Below are 19,398 nucleotides of genomic sequence, written 5' to 3' on the forward strand. Positions count from 1 at the left end.
GAATTTCTCGAGTATTCTGTGGAGAAATTTCGGATGGATTATATTTAAAAAATTTCTTGGTGAGTTCTTTGAAGAAAGCCTTGAAGGGATTACTTTAATACCCGGAGAAAATCTTGAAAATATCTCCTATTTCCTGGCAAAATTCATCGAGAAGTAGAAATTCCTGACGGAATCACTGAAAAAAAAATCCATTTCTCCTGGAAGATCCTGGACAAATTGAAAGAGTATATTTTTGAAGAATCTGTGGAAAAAAATCCCTGGTAAAATTTCCGAAAGAATCCTTAGACAATTTTTGGGAAAATATCAGAATTACGTCGAGGTGAAATCTATGAAGGAGTTACTGAAATCCCTGGAGGAGTTTTCGAAAAAATCTCTGAATAATAATGCGGTGAAATTTTCCTAGAGCAATTCCTCATGAAGGAATTCTGTAGAAGAGTCCCTCGATAAGTTGCGGTACTCCCTGATGGAAACCTGTAGGGTTTCATAAAGACATTTTGGAAGAAATTCTTCGAAGGATTTGATGCATTCACTGAACGAGTTTTCGAAATAAAAGAAAAACATTGAATCATTTCCTGTTGACATGCTGCTAAAGAAATTCGTCGAGAACTCCCTGAAGGAGTCTTCTGGAGTAATTGCTGAGCTAATCCTAGGACAAATTCTTAAAAGTATTCCTGGAGGAAATCCTAGAAATAATCGTTCTCTAAAAGTTTTTTTTAAAATATCTCTTATTTCCTGGCAAAATTATCTTAGATTCCTCGAGATATGATTTTGGATGGATTTTGGAGAATCTTGGAAGAATTTTTGGAGGAATCTTTTACGAAAATCTAGAGGAATTCCAGGGGGAATTCTCGAAAAAATCGCTGAATCAGTTACTAGACGAATTCCTGACGGAATTCGGTGGAAAAATCCCCCGAGAAACTGCAGGACTACCTGATGGACTCTTCCATCCCTTTGGGATTTCTTGGAAGAATTTCTGGAAAAATCTGTGGAAGAAATCTCTGGAGGAATACTTGGAGAAATTTCTAGTATCTGAATTATGTCAAGGTAAAATCTTTGAAATGCTGAAATCCTTGGAGGAGCTTTCAAAAGAATCTCTTAATTATTTGGTGGCAAAATTCACTAGAGAAATTCCTTGGGAAGTCCCTGGAGGATTTTTTAGAGCAAATCCTAGAGAAATTTCAAAATGAATCCTGGAGCAATCCTTGGTAGAACCCTGTAGGAATCCTCGAAAGAATTCCTGGTTGAATCTGTGTTGAAACTTCTGGAGAAGTCTCTGCATGTATCCTTGGAGAAATTTGTTTAAAATATCTGAATTATTTCTTGGTGAAATCTTTGAATAAATCCTCCAAGGAAACAGTGGATAACCTTAAAAAGTTTTCAAAAATATCGCTGAATTATTTCCTGGCAATACGTCCCTATAGCAAATCTTTGAGAAATTCCTGAAGAAACATAAGGGAATTGAAGAACAAATTCCTTCAAAAATCACAGCAGGATTCTCATGAGGAAACCCTAGTGCAGTTCTTTGTAGAAAGAGTTCCTGGAGAGATTAATGATAGAACTCTGGAGGAATTCCAGGTGGAGTTGAAATGTTTGCAGGGACTATTGAAATCCTTGGAAAAGTGTTTGAAAAAAATCTCTGAATTATTTCATGGTAGAATTTTTCAACACAAATTCTTTTAATAGCCATAAAGGAATACTTGAAGGAGTTTCTGGGAAAAAATAGGCATTCTTGCGAGAAACAGCAGTAGGAATCCCTGGTGGAATCCAGGAGAAGTCCCTTTGAGAATTTTCTTAAGAATCTCTCAGAGAATCTGTGGAAGAATTCTTAGATAGGTCTATGGAGGTGTCATTGGAAGAATTTCTGAAAAATATCTGAAGCAATTACTGCATTCTCTGTACGAGTTTTCGAAAAAAAAAATCTGAACTGGTGCCTCTTGAGAAATCTTCTGACAAAACCTTGGAGAAATGCGTTTATACTCTGATATGGTTTATATATTGTTCTCCCCAGTTATTGTTGATACCCCTAGAAAAACAAAACATTCCTATCGCCCAATTAATTTTCATCTTGAATATGCAAGATGTTCAACTTTGGGAGTTCAGATTATGAATGCACATCAGAATACGAAGAATAAAACGCGCTGCTTTTTAAGTTGGATACATCACAGACTTCGGGAAAATCCATTATTGTTTGATAATAAGCAGTAATTCACTATCGCAGATGGTCTCAAAAATATTTTTGATCTGCTTCACCATCAGAAATGTTAAATGAATGACAAATTTATTTGAAACTGAATTTACAACTGCGGTGGGAGCGGATGAAATTTGTTCTATTTATTGTGGTCTATTTTTTCCGTTTTAATCGTGTTATTAGATGACAGTGTGGTAAAAATCAAGATATACAAATTTCTAATGTATCTAACAGAATTATATTGAAACCCAAACTAACATCTACGTCAACTTAAGGCGAAGTAGGCCGTCAATGAAATTTGTACGTGTCTTTGATGATTGTTGCTAATTCATCTCACGATTTCAAATCAAAGAAAATTAGTTGATTTTGCACTGACACTGCTGAAAAAGTATCAGCATATTTTATGCATGTAAGCGCGTACAGTGATACTTTTTCAAGTCAATATAAACTAACCAGACTGAGTTTTATCACTTTGAAATGCAAGCTAAAAAGTCATCATTGTTGCCAAAACGAATGACGGGCTACTTAGCCTTAACGAGTGTTGCCAGTGGCTTTTTGAAAATTAGACTGATCTGCAGATTTTTTTTCAATGGGGATGTAATGTCAAGAAGAAAAAGTTCGACACTGCAATGTAAAATGAAACTGGGGTCTGCGAAAAAAATGAAATACAAAACAATAGCCTGACATCTTCAGCAGCGCCCGACCGACCTGTGAAGTGCACCCCAAATCCCAGCCTTGGGGATCCTGTGATTGCTCCCGTTGTGGTCCCGAGTTGCCTCTATTCATTTGGTTCCGCCAGTAGTAGTCAGCCGGTGTACACAACACGGCAAATTTGCATTTGTCCGTATGTACCTTTACTACCTACCTACGTACGTATCGATCTTGCAATGTGCTATCTAGGGTTACCATATTTACACTTATCGAAAAGAGCATTTTTGAATTTTATAAAAGTGTACGAAAGAGTACTTCGAGCTTGAATTAAAATTCGCTTTTAATGGTAATGGTTCACTGTAGCCAGTTTCTACAAAAAAGTTTGCTTAATGTTTTATTAGGCTGTTTACAAATTAACATTGAAGTAATAACTTATTAATAAAGTAATAACTTGTTTCTAAAAATGATAAAGCATAAAATTGTTTAAAGTAAAAAAAAATCTAAAATTAACGAAACTTTACTTACAGGCATTAATGATAATGCTTCAAAAGCAGCTCAATTTCGTCGTTTATCTCGAGTAATGTCTTGAAAAGAGTACACTTGATACGTTTCAGCAAAAATGAAAAGTACCAAATTATTAAAGGCATAAAAGAATACATGTAGGTACTCTAAAAAGAGTACGTCTTCTTCTTAGTATTCTCATTCTTTTCTCTTGGCATTACGTCCTCACTGAGACAAAGCCTGCATCTCTGCTTAATGTTCTTATGAGCAATTCCACAGTTACTAACTGACAGCTATCTTTGCCCTAGTTGCCATTTTTGCATTCGTATATCGTGTGGCAGGTACGATGGTACTCTATGCCCAGGGAAGTCAAGGAAATTTCCATTACGAAAAGATCATGGACCGACCGTGAATCGAACCCAGATACCTCCAGCATGGCTTTGCTTTATGGCCGCGGAGTATAATCACTCGGCTAAGGTAGGCCTTGTAGAAGGAATAGTACGACTGGTAACCCTAGTGCTACTGCTGCTGCCGTTGTTGCTGTGTGCATGCAAAACTGCCAAGGAGCAGCAATAGCAGCAGCCACGAGTCCTTCTCCTAGCTGTGCTCCTAAGGTTTTTGATGTAAGGTAGCGCGGATGGACGATGTGCTGCTGCTGCTCTACGATGCTGCCTCTTCTGGTGTTAAGGAGTGGGACGGGGATTCAAGTGCACAACGTTTGCATACTAATGGACCTAATCTAATCAACCGTCGTCGTCGTCCTTGTCTTGGCCGTTGTTGCCGAAGCAAAGTTTCGGTGTTGCTCCACATTGTGCCCGGTCTACGGCAACGGCAACGACAACGACAACGACGACGACGACGAATGATGAAGGATGTGTTGTGAGATGTTTGGACGATTGGGAAGAGACGGCTCATACCGATGCTTTCCACCAAGCACGAGAAGCGAGTCATGCGCATTCCACCAAACCTGCCAGAATGTGCAATGTGCTGTAACAACGGTTGACACAGTGGTCTAAAACGATGAAGCATGATCGTATCCTTATTATTATAGTTTTCTTTTGAAGTATAAAGAAAAAATAACCAAACTTTTTTCAATCCACTACAGATGACACGCAGGCTTCGTCTTTTGGCGGAGTAGCCTGTGTCATCGGGAAACAAAGATTTTTGACATTCCTGATGTAACTCAGGTAAGCCAGATAGGAAAATATTGTACAATATTGGTTCCAGAATGCTACCTTGAGGAACACCAGCTCTTACAGGAAGTCTTTCAGACTTGAAGTTCTGATAATTGATTTGAAATACACGATTTGACAGATAATTTTGAAGTCGAGTCTAGTACACGACACTGAAGACGGCCTTACAGTTGAGGTCGAAATACGCGTATCTGTCAAAGGATACAGACTCTAGTGGAATTAAATGGTATAGTACTAAATTCGGTTTTTTCATCTACTTATAGGTATTCTACTAAACAGCTCGAAGATTTATTAACAGATAATTTTGGATTATTTTAACAATGTATGTAAGAATTTTTTTTAATTTTACTAGTCTCCATGTCAAACACTGTTGAATGCTTTTTCTTTGTCTAGAAGACCAAGACCAGTAGAATACCCTTCAGATTTGTTGGACCGAATCAGTTTTTTTTTCAGTTAAAAATTGACGAGTGTTCGAATGTCCATGTCGGAATCCGAACTGCTCATTGGCAAAAATTGAATTTTCGATGATGTTTATCATCGTTCTGTCCAAATGACCTTTTCAAAAAGTTTACTGATGGAGGAAAGCAAGCTGATTGTAGGAAAGCTAGAAGCTTCTGTAGGATTTTTGTCTGGTTTTAAAATTGGTACAATCTTAGCATTTTTCCATTTGTCAGGAGAATATGCTAACTGAAAACATTTGTTAAATATATCAACTAAGAATGATAAGCTACTTTCTGGAAGATTCTTGATGAGGATGTAGAAAATTCCATCATCGCCAGAAGCTTTCATATTTTTTGAATTTTTCAATAATAGTTCTCACTTCTTCCAAATCAGTCTCACAGGTATTGTCGAAAACGTTCTCTTGGTTGCGAATATTTTCGAAGTCCTGAGTAACTTGATTTTCAATTGGACTAGTAAGTCCTAAATTAAAATTGTGCGCACTTTCAAACTGCATAGCAAGTTTTTGAGCTTTTTCGCAATTGGTTAGTAATAATTTGTTTTCCTCTTTCAATGCCGGTATTGGCTTCTAAGGTTTTTCAAGATTTTAGATAATTTCCAAAAGGGCTTAGAGCCAGGGTTCAATTGAGAAATCTTATTTTCAAAATTTTTGTTTCTTAATTGTACTAAACGTTTCTTGATTTCATTCTGCAAATCCTGCCATATAATTTTCAAAGCAGGATCGCGAGTGCGTTGAAATTGACTTCTCCTTACGTTTTTAAGACGGATCAAGAGTTTAAGATCATCGTCTATAATCACGGATTCAAATTTTACTTCACATTTTGGAATTGCAATGCTTCTGGCTTCAACAATGGAATTCGTTAAAGTTTCGAGAGCATTGCCAATATCAAGTTTAGTTTGTAATGAAATGTTAACATCAAGATTAGAGTCAATTTACGTTTCATATATATTCCAGTCGGCTCTAAAATAGTTGAAAGTGGAGCTGATAGGATTGAGAATCGCTTCATGGGATATTTGAAATGTAACAGGGACATGATCAGAATCAAAATCAGCATGAGTAACTAATTGGCTACAAAGATGACTAGAGTTGGTTAAGACCAAGTCAATCGTAGATGGATTTCTAAAAGAGGAAAAACATGTAGGGCTATCAAGGTATTGAGTTGAGAAATATCGTGAAGAGCACTCATCAAATAAAATTCTGCCGTTGGAATCACTTTGAGAATTATTCCATGACCGATGTTTGAAATTTAAGTCACCAATGACACAAATTTTAGACTTATTGCGAGTCAATTTTCGCAAGTCTGTTTGGAGCAAATTAACTTGCTGTCCAGAGCATTCAAAAGGCAAATAGGCAGCTTTGAAAGTATATTTACCAAACTGTGTTTCAACAGAAACACCTAAAGTTTCAAAAACTTTAGTTTCAAAAACTTTAGTTTCAAATGACGAAAACAGTTGATGTTTTATACCCCTATGAATGATGATTGCAACTCCCCCACATGCCCCATCAAGTCGATCATTACGATAAACAAAAAAGTTAGGATCTCTTTTGAGTTTAGATCCAGGTTTCAAATACGTTTCAGTAATAACTGCTATATGCACGTTATTAGTTGTAAGAAAATTAAACAGCTCGTCCTCTTTACCATTCAGAGAACGAGCATTCCAATTTAAAATATTTAAATTATTATTTGGATCCATTAGAAAAACGTAATCCAATAACGATTTGATTTGTAAATTTTACACCTACTTGGACTGCTTCAGTCATAGTGGATGCTTTGAACATTGCATCAAGCCTTAGATTCAATTGTTCAGTTAGAAAATTAAAATCAGAGGCAGACATATCACTTGAAGTGGGTACATTTGATGATTTCCCATTAGAATTTTCGATAGACGAAGAGGCGGAGTAGGAGTTACCTATGGCGTTTGTGAATGAGCATGATTATGATCTTCTTGATGGGTATGATTCTTGATCAAACGATCGTTAACTGAAAAATGAGCATTGTTCGATACTCTACCAGGCAAATTCCGGAAACGACCGTTATCGTAAAGGATATTATCTTTCATCTGCTTGGCACGAGCCTCGACGACTCTCCTACGCGAAGGGCAATTCCAAAAATTTGACTTATGATTGGCCCCGCAATTAGAGCATATAAACTTGGTGGTATCTTCCTTCACTGGACAGTCGTCCTTGGCGTGAGAAGAACCTCCGCAAATCATGCATTTAGTATCCATGCGACAATTTTTTGTACCATGAACCCACTTTTGGCACCGACGGCACTGAGTGGGGTTCTGGTAATTTCCTCCAGGATTCTGGAAATGTTCCCATGTCACACGGACATCGAACATAAGTTTAGCTTTTCCCAAAGCTTCAATATTATTTAGATCTTTTTTGTTAAAGTGAACTAAATAATATTCTTGAGAAAGCCTTTTGCGAACAATGCCAGATTGGGTTCTCTTTTTCATAATGATTACTTGGACTGGGGAAAATCCAAGTAAATAATTTATACCATTTTTGATCTCTTCAGGTGACTTATAGTCACTTGATTGACCTTTCAAGACGACAAACGATCAGTTTTGTCGTCATAAGTAAAAAATTGTGCTTCTTCTCTTCAAGATGTTTGAGAAGAAGTTCACGATCTTTAAGAGTAAAACGCGATAGCCTCCTTCCTTTGCGATTTGAAAGGAGACGTTGATTCCCCTAATGGAGTTCAAGATCTCCTGCCTAAATCCCGTAAATTCGGAACAACTGACCACGATAGGCGGCACTCTTTGCTTTCTCACTTGAATCAAAGAGCCTGGTCTAGAGACTGTTTCGATTTGGTGTTCGAGAAATTTGTCTAAAGCATCGAATTGATAGCCCATTTCGATGCAATTCTCATTATTGTTATTTAGTCCTTAAGATATCAGACCACTGCGATTCGTTGTGGCAATAGCAATGACAACGTCTTCTAGGAGGCGGTCAGCAGCAGCACCAGAAGCGTGGGATAAATGATGTATGTGTGCAGCTGAGAGCACAGCTTTCAACAGTATCTGGACCCGCTGAGAGTGAGTGTCGCGACCGTCGTCAGTAGCGAGAGTGTGTTATCGGTTCAATTTTATCTCCACTTGGGTGTAGCGCGCTACTTGTGGGATTGGACCTCTCGGATGCTGGCAGCAGTATTTTGCAGGGATTCATCTCCGTCTTATCTCTCGCTTGGTCTGAGCTGTTGAGGTGCTACGACATTTAAGGATTTCTTCGGGGCTCTTTTTTCGGTCCGACGAATCACGGGAAGGTGTCGATTACTCCGGATTTGAGCCGAGTCGCTTTTAATTAGTCCCAAACGATGGCAGAAAAGTTTTCAATTGTGTGCAATTACCTCGTTTCGGAATGCTAGTTCGGACCGTTTGGGTCATAGTGTAGACAAGAATAACGTCTTGGGTGTAATAGTTTCGCACGTTTTCTACGGTCGCATTTGTTCGATGCTTTGTTGCGGTTCGCAGTCGAGAGTGGGCCAAGTGCTTTTGTATTGATAGAACAGTGCTGTTGGTGAAACACATAGGAGCTAGCATAGTGGACTTTTCGTCGTCTTCGATCCTTTTCTAGTGAAAAGTAGCAACAGCTGCAGCGCGTGCAGTATGGCTATGTGGAACTACGGATTCTATGGATTTGATATGTGTGCTCGTAAGGAATTTACTGTGATTTCTATTTTAGTTTAATCATAAATCATCATCGAAAGTATGCAAACACTGCAATCCGATCAACTTAGATAATTATGTATGGATTTGTGATGGATTGCTTGTTAATTATTTTTGGTTATCACCTATATCGCTTTACATTATGCATTCTACACAGTATATTCTGTGCTTTCTCGCCTTTGGCGGCTCCTCATGGATACCAATCTGATTTTCGCTGGGATTTCAAAAACCTCAATCGTGCCTTATTCACATAACGGCTTCTTTTTCTTCTTGGTCTTCTTGATCTTTACTGGGACAGAGCCTGCTTCTCAGCTTAGTGTTCTTATGAGCACACTTCCACAGTTATTTACTGAGATCTTTCTTTGCCAAAGTTGCCATTTACGCATTCGTATGGCAGTTACGATGATACTCTATGCCCATGGAAGTCAAGGAAATTTTCATTACGAAAAGATCCTGGACCGACTGGGAAACGAACCTAGACACCTCCAGCATGTCTTTCCTTTGTAGCCGCGGTCTCCCCGAAGTACTTAGTGGCTACGGTTAGAATAGCTCTGTTGAATCTTCAGCATAAAAGAACAGCTACGATTTTTAGGGTTAACTGCTGTCATAATTGATGTTTTAGTTGATTAATTTCATGGAAAACACGTCTCTTGTTCGGTTATGACATGCTTTCAAACAAGTTGTCGTATACTATGTTTCAAAAGACCTTTCGCTGATTGTGAGTAGTAATTCTAATATTTTTCACATTATCTGATTAGATAGTGATTTGTCTAATCTGTATTTGGTAGCGAAAAAAAAACGTGTTAGTCATAATGCTCTACTTGAAAATGAACCAGTCACGAATTGTCGACATTACTTATGCTATACTGACCACCTACTTGAACACTTTTTTTTTTAATTTTTTTATTAGTATCATTCCAAACATTACATTCATTTCTTATATCTAGGTGTTCTGTGTTATTAGACAACACTATCACCCTACTTTGGTAAAACAAATTTAAGATTTTATTAACATTTTGTTAACAACATATTACATTTCATTTGCCGTTGCAGTTCCGATTTTTTTTACAGGTGAGTTGATTTCACTTGCTTTAGAGAAAAACAAACACGTTTTCTTGAATACTAGACATTAACTTCGCTATCTTTGTGTTTTACCAGTCTCCGAGTAACTAAGAACTCTGAAGGGGTTGCGACCAAATTTAATGAATACTCTCCATCTAGTGCAACTCCATGTGACTTAGATAATGTCGTAGGTTCATCTCGCTACATTGGGAAGCTTCTGAAGCTTCGAGTTATGCAGTCTATTAAGACCACAAGAAAGCAGAAGCCGTGTCTAGTCACTCAGGAAACAATGTAAAAGAAGTTGGAACAGCTCGCAAGGTCTAAAATAAGACCCTTCGGTCCGCTGAATAATCCAGTTGAGAAACCTTAGTATTCCAGTTTGAGTGAAGTCAGTCGGTTGAACAAAATATGTTCCATGAAAAATCCTCCAGAGTAGTTTTCTGAAACTTTCAACAAATTTTATCAATGATTAAACTTGAAATAACATGATGGATTTCTTGGAGGATTACTCATTAACTTTCTCCCGGAAATTCCTAGAACAGGTATTCCAGAATAAGGATTTTATCTAGAATCTGTTAGGAATGCTTTCCAAGATATCTATTGCATTTTTTTAAAAGATTCATTCTATTAATCTCGCTCAGTGCTTAGAGACCGTAAGGCTAAACGGAGTCGAAATCATTTTCGTAGTTTTTCTCCATTGGTTCCTTCAGATAAGCTTTCCAAGTGTTTCTACAAAAAGTGCGCTTAGGAAGCCCAAGCAAGCGGTTCCTTGGTTTTCACCACCGGAGTGTTTTTCTTTTTGCGTTTTGCTGGGCGGTGCTTGTAACGAAATTGAAAGTGACTGGCAACTGCCCCATCAACAATGGATCATCAATTTGTGAGCTCGTTCCATGCTTCTAATTCAAATACGTTATATATGTAAACAGATGTCTTTGCAATTCAGGTTACATGAATCGCATCGCTTACCAAGGTGAACCCAACAATACCTCCTTCCCGTGACAACCATGTGATGCAGATATATACTCGGTCTTAAGAAACAGTGTCACACTAGCATTCCTTCCCTTCACCGATGATCGTAAAGACGTGGCTGGTATCGCTATTGACTCTGTAATGTTTGGAATTCTCCAAATTGTACACTGAAGATGGTAAGCTACTCGCTGTTGGTTCCTTGTGTATTTTTGATTGTTCTAGTCAATCACTGAGTAGCAAATACGAATTATACGGTCATCTAGGCTTATGGATTTCTTCAGATAAGTTTTCTAAGAGTTTCTGCAGAAACTGGATTAAAATTTCAATATCTAATTATGACACATGGTTCATTGAATTCTTTAGAAATTCGCTACGGGGATACCTCCATATACTGCCCTTTGAATTGTTACAAATACTTAACATTTCCACACGAATGTTTTCAAGAATTCCTACCAGATATTATTCTCCACAGATTTTAATGGAATTCTTCTACAAATTCCCAACAAAATACCAAAGATTTTTTCATAATTTTCTTCTGCCAAAATTTTAAGAATTTCTCTTGGAAACTTATCAAAAAAAATCTTCATTATATCTAGAAATGTTATATCTAGAGATGTTCCACAATTTAAAGAAATGTATCAACAAATTTTCAAAAATTTTGAAAAGTGTGCCTGCATAAAATATTTCCAATATTTTCTCCATTATCGATTATAAATTATTTCAATCAAGAGCATGTGCTTGTTAAATAAAGCATCATTAGGGGGGTCCGTAGCCTTGAGGTTACGCTTTCGCTTCATAAGCGGAAGGTCATGGATTCAATTCCCAGCCCCTCCAAAAAATAACCCGTCCAGCCACCAGAAGACGCCGCACGGAGGACCGTGCTTAGGAGGGGAGCACATCCATCCTCCGTCAGTTTCAGATGGTGACTGAGACAAACTGACCCACTTCGCAGGCAGCTAGCCTCAAACGACTCAGGAACACGGCAAAACGAACCACCGCAAGAGCAAAATGGACTATGGCTCATGGAAATCGATTGGACCAACAGCAGAGCACTCTCCTACCTGCTCGGTGTGAGAGCAAAAGAGCAGAAGAGAATGAAAGCAGATGTGAATATAGATTAGTTAAAAATAGAACTGTATCGGTAAAGGAAGATACAGATAAACTAATTCCGGCACAGTAGTGCACGGAGTGCCTCAAAAAAAAAAAAAAAAAAAAAAAAAAAATAAATAAAGCATCATTTTATTTTGTACCAATTATTCCAAATTAAGCCTGACGTCAGCAGTAGGATTCAAAAGCAACGTAAACAATATTGTCACTTTAACAAATCCATAGTTTCAGGCTCATTATCCACAAAGGCTTTTATGCCAAACGACCGTTATGCCAAATGACTTTATGCCAAACGGCTTCATGCCAAACGACTTTATTCTAAAAAGTTACATCAATTATTGACAATTTTATTAGAACTCTACACAGATTTTTTTTAAATTGGCTTCAAAACGTCTTTTTTCAGTTTAATTAGGTTAAAACATTACGCTGTAAAAAATACAATTTAAATTGCATTTGGCATTTTTTGTCACTATCTTGAGCTCTAGTCTGTTGAGAATTGATTGGTATGTGCTCGGTGGTGCTAATCTCGGTAAAGACCTTCGAAAAATTCCGATATTCAAAAAAAAGTATGTTTAAAAGGTGCAGAAGAAATCACTAATTGTATATGATATATTGTGTTTGGATCTGTGCATATTAAATCACTTATTATACCGGACGGCCATTATGCCAAACCAAACGGTATTTATGCCAAATGACCATTATGCCAAACGACTTTATGCCAAAAGAGGTACAACCCACCCAGAAGTCATGTCACCACAGATAATTTCATGTCCGCCACAAGTAAGGGACCGTCCCTAAACGACGTAGCATTTTAGGGGGTAAGGGGAATCTCCGATTTTCTCCATGGATTAGATATGGGAAAATAGGCTATGATGGGAAAGGAGGTGTGACGAAAATTGGCCAAAATATGCTACGTCATTATGGGCACTGCCTAAAGTAATCATTCAGATAATATCATCTGGAGTCCACTAAATCTACAAATAATCTTGTCAGGAGTCAGAAGGTACTTGAGAAGCTTCCAACAAAAATTTTCGCCAGCAATATGTAAAAGTTATTCCAAGGAATACTCAAAAAAGAAATTCGAGGGCCATTTCAAATGAATTTTACAAGATTTGAAGGGTTCCACCAGAATCCAATTCCCAAGTTAGTTATCTGTCGTGAATTATCTCTATAAACTGTTTTGAATACCTCTTGTTAATGTATTCGAATCCTCTGAGCAGAATCTCAATAGAGAAACTTAAAAGTAGATCGAGTACCGTGTACCTTTTAATTCCGCTCCTAAGTGCTTATCTTTAACAGATACGCGTATTTCGACTACCACTTGCAGTCTTCTTCAGTGTCAGTTACTCGTACCCACTGGAGTGATAAGCATTTAGGAGCGGAATTAAAAGGTACACGGTACTCCATCTACTTTTAAGTTTCTCTGTTTAGAATACTTCAAAACGGGCTTACTTACTTTTAAATTTTGCAAATAGGGCTTATTTAGGATTCAGTTAACGAATTTTGGGAGAATTCGTTGTTTTTTTTTTGCTAGGAGCTCATCAAATCCCTCGAGAGATGCTCGTCAAAAATCTAAGCAGCAACCTTACAAAAATCATTATTAGGTACATTACTTGAAAATCTCATAAAAATCACGTTGATAGATTAGAAAAGGTCCTGTCAATTATTTGAGTGGAAACAGAGAAGAATTTCGAATTTCATCAATCCTGTCAATAATTAGTCAAAAACCTTCCAAGATATTTCAGAAGACTTGCCATAATGCTGGCGAAATCTGCAAACATAAGGCCTAAATGCTTTTTCATGCATATCATTAGAATCGATGTTAGTATCATGTTTAAGTTCGCACTGGAACAAAAAATAATGCACAAACGATGAGTCAAAATTGTGGTTACAAGACGGTAGAATGATATTGGAAGTGTTTATCAATAATTGTGTAAAAAAAGCAAAACAAGTAGTTTTAAAAACACTTGAAACTTTAGAAACCTGAACTCTACTAATAACAATTTATTGCCAAAAACGAGATAAGTGATACCTCACATGTATTAATCAATCAAGAAAAACGACACTCGTTTACAATGGCTGAGAAGTAGTCACGGCCCCTTGGGGTCCGCAGACCACCGGTTGGGAAACCCTGATTTAGAGCTACACTAATGTTTGAATAATAAATTATCGTAATGTATTATTTTCAAAAGTGAATAACCGATTATGACAAAAACATCTGTAGGTTAACCCTCTAATACCCAAATTTTTGTATTCGATCTAAATATTATTTTTCGTTATCTAAAATCATTCTAAACACGGTTTGGGCAATGATTTATTTTTCTTCGCAAATTTATAAATTTTGATTTTTATTATTTTTATTTTTGAACATCCCTATCCTTTTCAATTTTTTCTTGAAGCCTCTTCTGGTTACTGATTTTTGACAATAATAAAAATTTGAGTTTTTACTGTACTTTTGAAAATATGATTTTTTTTTTCTGGAACATTTTTTATTTTCCGTGTAAATAACAGAAAAACAAATTTGAAATCATTTCAATACCATCAGGCTCTTCTTCTGTGATAGGTTGATCGTAGAAAAATATAAAAGGTACGATTTTTTATAATACACGTTAAATGAATCCCAGGCATTTGTAGGTTATATAAGAATGAAATTTTTCAAACAATTATCAATAATACAAAAAAGTTTCAAAAATCATAAAAAACTTTTCTTATATGCGTGTTATGAGTCAAGGTTTAAGCCAAAAATAAAATTATTTTAATTTCCGAGCTACGAAAAAATACACAAAATTCCAAAGTGTACCCCGTCTAAAGGCGGGGTTGGGTATTAGAGGGTTAAGAGATTGGGTGACAAAAGGGTAAAAAATAAACATACTTAATTGTCAGTGGTGGTCGACGAAAAAATCCTAGCTTAGCTTAGATTGATTGATTGCACATATCACATATCTACTGCTTGATTGACCAGAGTCAGTGTTTTTGTATAACGAGCGTTGTCATGATAAAAGTGTATGCTATTATATATTTCTGTTTGAAACAGGAGCATGGAATGAGCTCACCATAATAAGCATATTCCATCTCCGTCTGATACAGACTGAGATATAAAATGGACCTTATGATAGGTCGAAAATCTTTTTTTTTGTAAAGAAGGGATAATTGACAATAAACTATTTCAATTCATATTGTTTCAAAAATATAAGCAAAATTAACAGCTAAATGAGAATTAGAGGTTAATTTTCTACATGAATTAATAACATTCAAGAAACATTTTCAACACAAACATAATTTCAATCTTCCCATCTTTTCCATTTCGTTTCAGTGACTGACCCAAATCAAGTGGTAGTTGCGCAGCAAAAGCGTCGCGTTCCTGGTTTAGGGTAAGTACGCGCTTCTGATGCCTTCTTAGCATATGTACAACGGTAATCGAAACCAATCCAGTCAGTGTCGAGACTGACCAAAGTTTAATGAGCCAACTGCCAGTTGTGATTGCGACTCATTGGAGCGTGTTGGCGATCAATGCTCTACATATGGAAATTTATGCTCCTGCCAGTAATATGGGTGTACATACTGTCCACACAGTCCATGCGGAGAAATGGAATCGAAAATTGACTTTGTCGACTGATGACGATTGCAATGATGGTGGGTGCGCTGTACAATGATAGCTGGTGTCTTCCGTTTTTTCGAAACGGCCGCGGATGGAGTCTTATAAAACGGTACCTCGTCATCATCTTCGTGACCGTCAATGTTGTTTTCGTCGTCTAGCGCGGGATCGATGTTTGCATTCGATTTATTGGTATCTGTTTTGCTAAAAGTAGGATATACCGCATTAACAGACTTGTCGACGATATGGAGTAGACAAAATCAATAAAAAAGTTAAATGGCATTCCAATACATGTCGGGATGGGTTTCCATTGGACTCGAAAGAATTTTTTGACATTTTTGACATTGCAATCAAGGTGTTGTACTTAAGTATTTGATTTGAGTGAGTAAGCAAAAGGTGCCGTCAATCTTGATCAGTATTTACGAATTTAGAGGATTTAGGCAGGAGATCTTAAGGAACGTTTGAAAATAATAGCAAATAATTTTTACTTATGATGATACAACTTTACGTTTGTTCAAAATCACCAATAATATTGAAGTTTAATAAAAACAGCATTATGTTCGATGTTCGCGTAACATTGGAACATTTCGAGAAGCCTGAAAGTAATTTCTAGAACCACACTAAGTGCCACCGGTGTAGATGGACCATTAGCATGGAGCATAACTTAGATTCTCGCTCCAATTCACTTTTTGGATTCCTTTTGGATCCCATGACAACTGTGCCGGATTTAAGCTCGATCGGTAAGCCGTTTTAAGTTTGTATGAGATTTGCTACCGGAAAACTTACTTTTGCGAGGGAAAATCGCTAGAGGTCACCCATTGACCTCTGTAAAAATTATTGTTTTCCGTTTACCTAAAAACAAGGTGAGCAATTGACTTATAAAAATTTGGCAAATGAAATGTAATATGTTGTTAACAATATGTTAATTATAGCTGAAATTGGTTTTTACCAAATTAGGATAATATTGTTGCCTATCACAGATCACTTCGGTATAAGAAATGAACGTAATGTTTGAATTGACACTTTCAAAGAAAATGAATAAATATACTGAACAAACGAATCAACATATACCTATCTGAACGTTCCATAATTTTTCGCGCAAAACAAGCGTGGCTGAAAAAATTCCATTAATGGGTTTGATATTGGAGATTATTTATCGCCTCATATCGTCCAGCCAGCCATGTTCAGCCCGGTTCGTCGAAGGTCTCCGCCGGAACTCTGATATCAAATTAGCCAATTTACCTCCGGCGGTGTTTGCCTGCTTAACTCAGCTGTCAGAATTTTCAATTACCTATTTACGGCGATCGGATCGCAACGCTCACATCATTATCAAGTTAAATTTTTATGCCTTAATTATAATCTTTCTTGGCCCACAACACACACCGCCTTGTTTGTGTGCACTGCGCACAGACACAACACATTACTGCAGTGCACTGTCGGACACCGCTGGACGTCTCCTCCATTAGCTAATCACTATCAGCGCACGCGGGCACAATTTGAATTGCAAAAATAAACCATCCAACGAGCTGCTGAAGCTGAAGTAAAATATAAAAAAACAGCTGTCAAAGAAAATCGCCTTTTCCACATAGTCGCCGCATCAACCGACTCCGCATACCTACCTTTTCTTCCGACGATTGTACAATATTCCATGTTTTGCAAATTGCAAAATTTTTGTTATCAGGAATTCAATCACCGTTATTTTCGAAGAAATCGTTCGCTCGCGTCCAACATCAACATGGGACAACAGCACTATGAGCAGATTTCAAACAATCGTGTAGCCAAACATTTTTTGGCCGTCTTATACCATTTTTATAAGATTTTTGATACAAATTTGATGATGAAGTTTTGATTAGGACCAATAATGAAATAGAGTATTGTTACTAATGAAGCATATGGGCCACTAGGGCGAATTAACGTTGCGAAAACCATTACAGCACCCGTTTGTTTTCTGGCATCATGCCAACAAATTTCATGTTGCCAAAATCAATTGCTTTTTTTATTAAATATTTACTTGTTTGAAACATGAAAAGTTTCCAAAAAAGCCCACAGAAACATTATGATTTTTTTAGTATACATATTTCCGTGTGCAAGAAAGCTATTTTAACCCGCATCCGCCTAGCAAATGGAAAAAAGTTCATATTGATGGAATTTTGGCAAATATTGACTGATTGTTTTCGTTTTAGTTCTAGTGGAATCGCCTGCATGTCTAGTTTTCCAATCATCATTGGAATTTCTGGAAATATCCACCGGATTGGGATTATTACGGTGGGTCGGGTAAAAACGACCTCAACTTCCGTTTCAATCAACTTTTACCGAACTTTTTAGTATAAATTTATAAATCACTGAGACCAGATTTTGGTTATACATGGCATCTTCCTAGAACCAGTCGAAGATAGGTCAATTTTATTTTTCTTCTCAACCGTCGAAATTTTCGTGTTATACTTCACCATTTGAAAAAGCTAACTCAGACATGGTCGTGGGAAATTATTTGAAGGAAATTGGTCAACTAGACAGATAGATACAGTGTTTTATTAAAACATATTGAAATGGAGTGAGATTATTTGGGTAAAAGTCGATTGAGTTGGAGTCATTTTTACCCGACTTGACCCAGTGACCCACCGGAATAACTCCAAACAGGTGGACATTTCCAAAAAAAGGCCAATAATGAGTGAAAAACTAAACATCTAGGTGATTCCATTCGAACTAAAACAAAGGCAATCCATCAACAAATGCCAAAATGGTAGCAATTTAATCTTTTTTCCGTTTAATGGGCGGATACGGGTTAATAAACATTAAACAATGATTAACGAATTTAACCTTTGCGTCCCTGACCTATTTTTACAACCAAATTTTCGTGATCTTTTGGCTCTTATTTCCAGATGTCAGAAATTTACCGTAATTTTGGATTCATCACGGGGAGTACTGAAATAATCCCACTTGAAGAATCAGTAGTCACTTTAATTGCGAGTCCATGGCTTGCAACAAATCAACTTCATGATTTAGCAAACCAAATCTAAATAAAAATAGTTCGACTCTTTATGGATGACTTGGCTACATGCTGGGTTATTCCGAATACCGGTTCACTGGTGGAAGTGGTAATCATATTGGCGAATCTGAAACCTGGCTTGCGACACATCAATTTTCATGAATTTGCAATTCAAGGCTAAAAGTGGTTCAAATGTATTTGAATGACTTGACTACATGTCGGATTGTTCCGAATTCCCGGTTCCCTGAAGGAGATGGCCTCTAAACTGTCGGTTCTGAAACCTTGCTGGCAACATCAAACTTCATAAATTCCCAAATCAAGGCTAAAGAAGGGTAATTCAAAGATTCTTGGATGACTTGATAACATGCCAGGTTGTTTTGGATACCCTGTTTTCCAGAGGAAGTTGCCATTATATTGGCGGTTCTGAGACATATCAAACTTAATGAAGTCAAGAAGAAGTCAAAGTCAAGTCAAAGAAGAATAGTTCAAGAGGTTTAAGATGACCTGGTCACATAAGTACTGGGTTATTCCGGATAATTAGTTCTTCGGTGCAAGTGGCAAATATGTTGGTGGTTCTAAAACTCAATTTGCAATTTATCAAATATCATGATTTCGCAAATCAAGTCCAAAAAAATGTCAAATCGTGTGAAGATTTGTGTCGTGATTTTTTAGTTGAATATTTACTCCGCAGAATAACCTTGAATTCGCAGACGAGTTTCTGTCAAAACTGCAGCTGGAAGAGTCGATATAGGAATTTATTACATCTTATCTCTTTAACTTACTCATCCATTCTTTCTTTCACTAACTCATACATTTTCTCATTATCACACATACAGAAAGCTTTGGTTTCCATCCCAAACTATAAAATCATATTTCTTCACTTCCCCACACGTGGCTCCGTTTGGCACATGTCACTGGAGCCTTCAATAGGTGCCTTGACGTACTCTCGAGAATATACGTCCTTTACATTCGGTACAATCTATACGTAAGAACGGTCATCTACAGCAGTATGCTT

At 37.1% G+C, this 19,398-nt stretch overlaps 1 protein-coding gene across 1 annotated transcript in view; it reads left to right on the forward strand.

The window, feature by feature from the left end:
• Positions 1–8,526: 8,526 nt before the first annotated feature.
• The window catches only part of LOC5573241 (aryl hydrocarbon receptor nuclear translocator homolog), a 675,904-nt gene continuing 665,032 nt past the window's right edge, over positions 8,527–19,398 (forward strand). Inside the window, exons 1-2 of the mRNA XM_021847210.1 lie at positions 8,527–8,650; positions 15,116–15,173. Of these exons, the coding sequence (XP_021702902.1) occupies positions 8,605–8,650; positions 15,116–15,173 (104 nt within the window). The 5' untranslated portion in view covers positions 8,527–8,604. The remainder of the gene's footprint in view (positions 8,651–15,115; positions 15,174–19,398) is intronic.

This window comes from Aedes aegypti, chromosome 2, assembly GCF_002204515.2.
Source record: "Aedes aegypti strain LVP_AGWG chromosome 2, AaegL5.0 Primary Assembly, whole genome shotgun sequence".
Taxonomy (NCBI): Eukaryota; Metazoa; Arthropoda; class Insecta; order Diptera; family Culicidae; genus Aedes; species Aedes aegypti.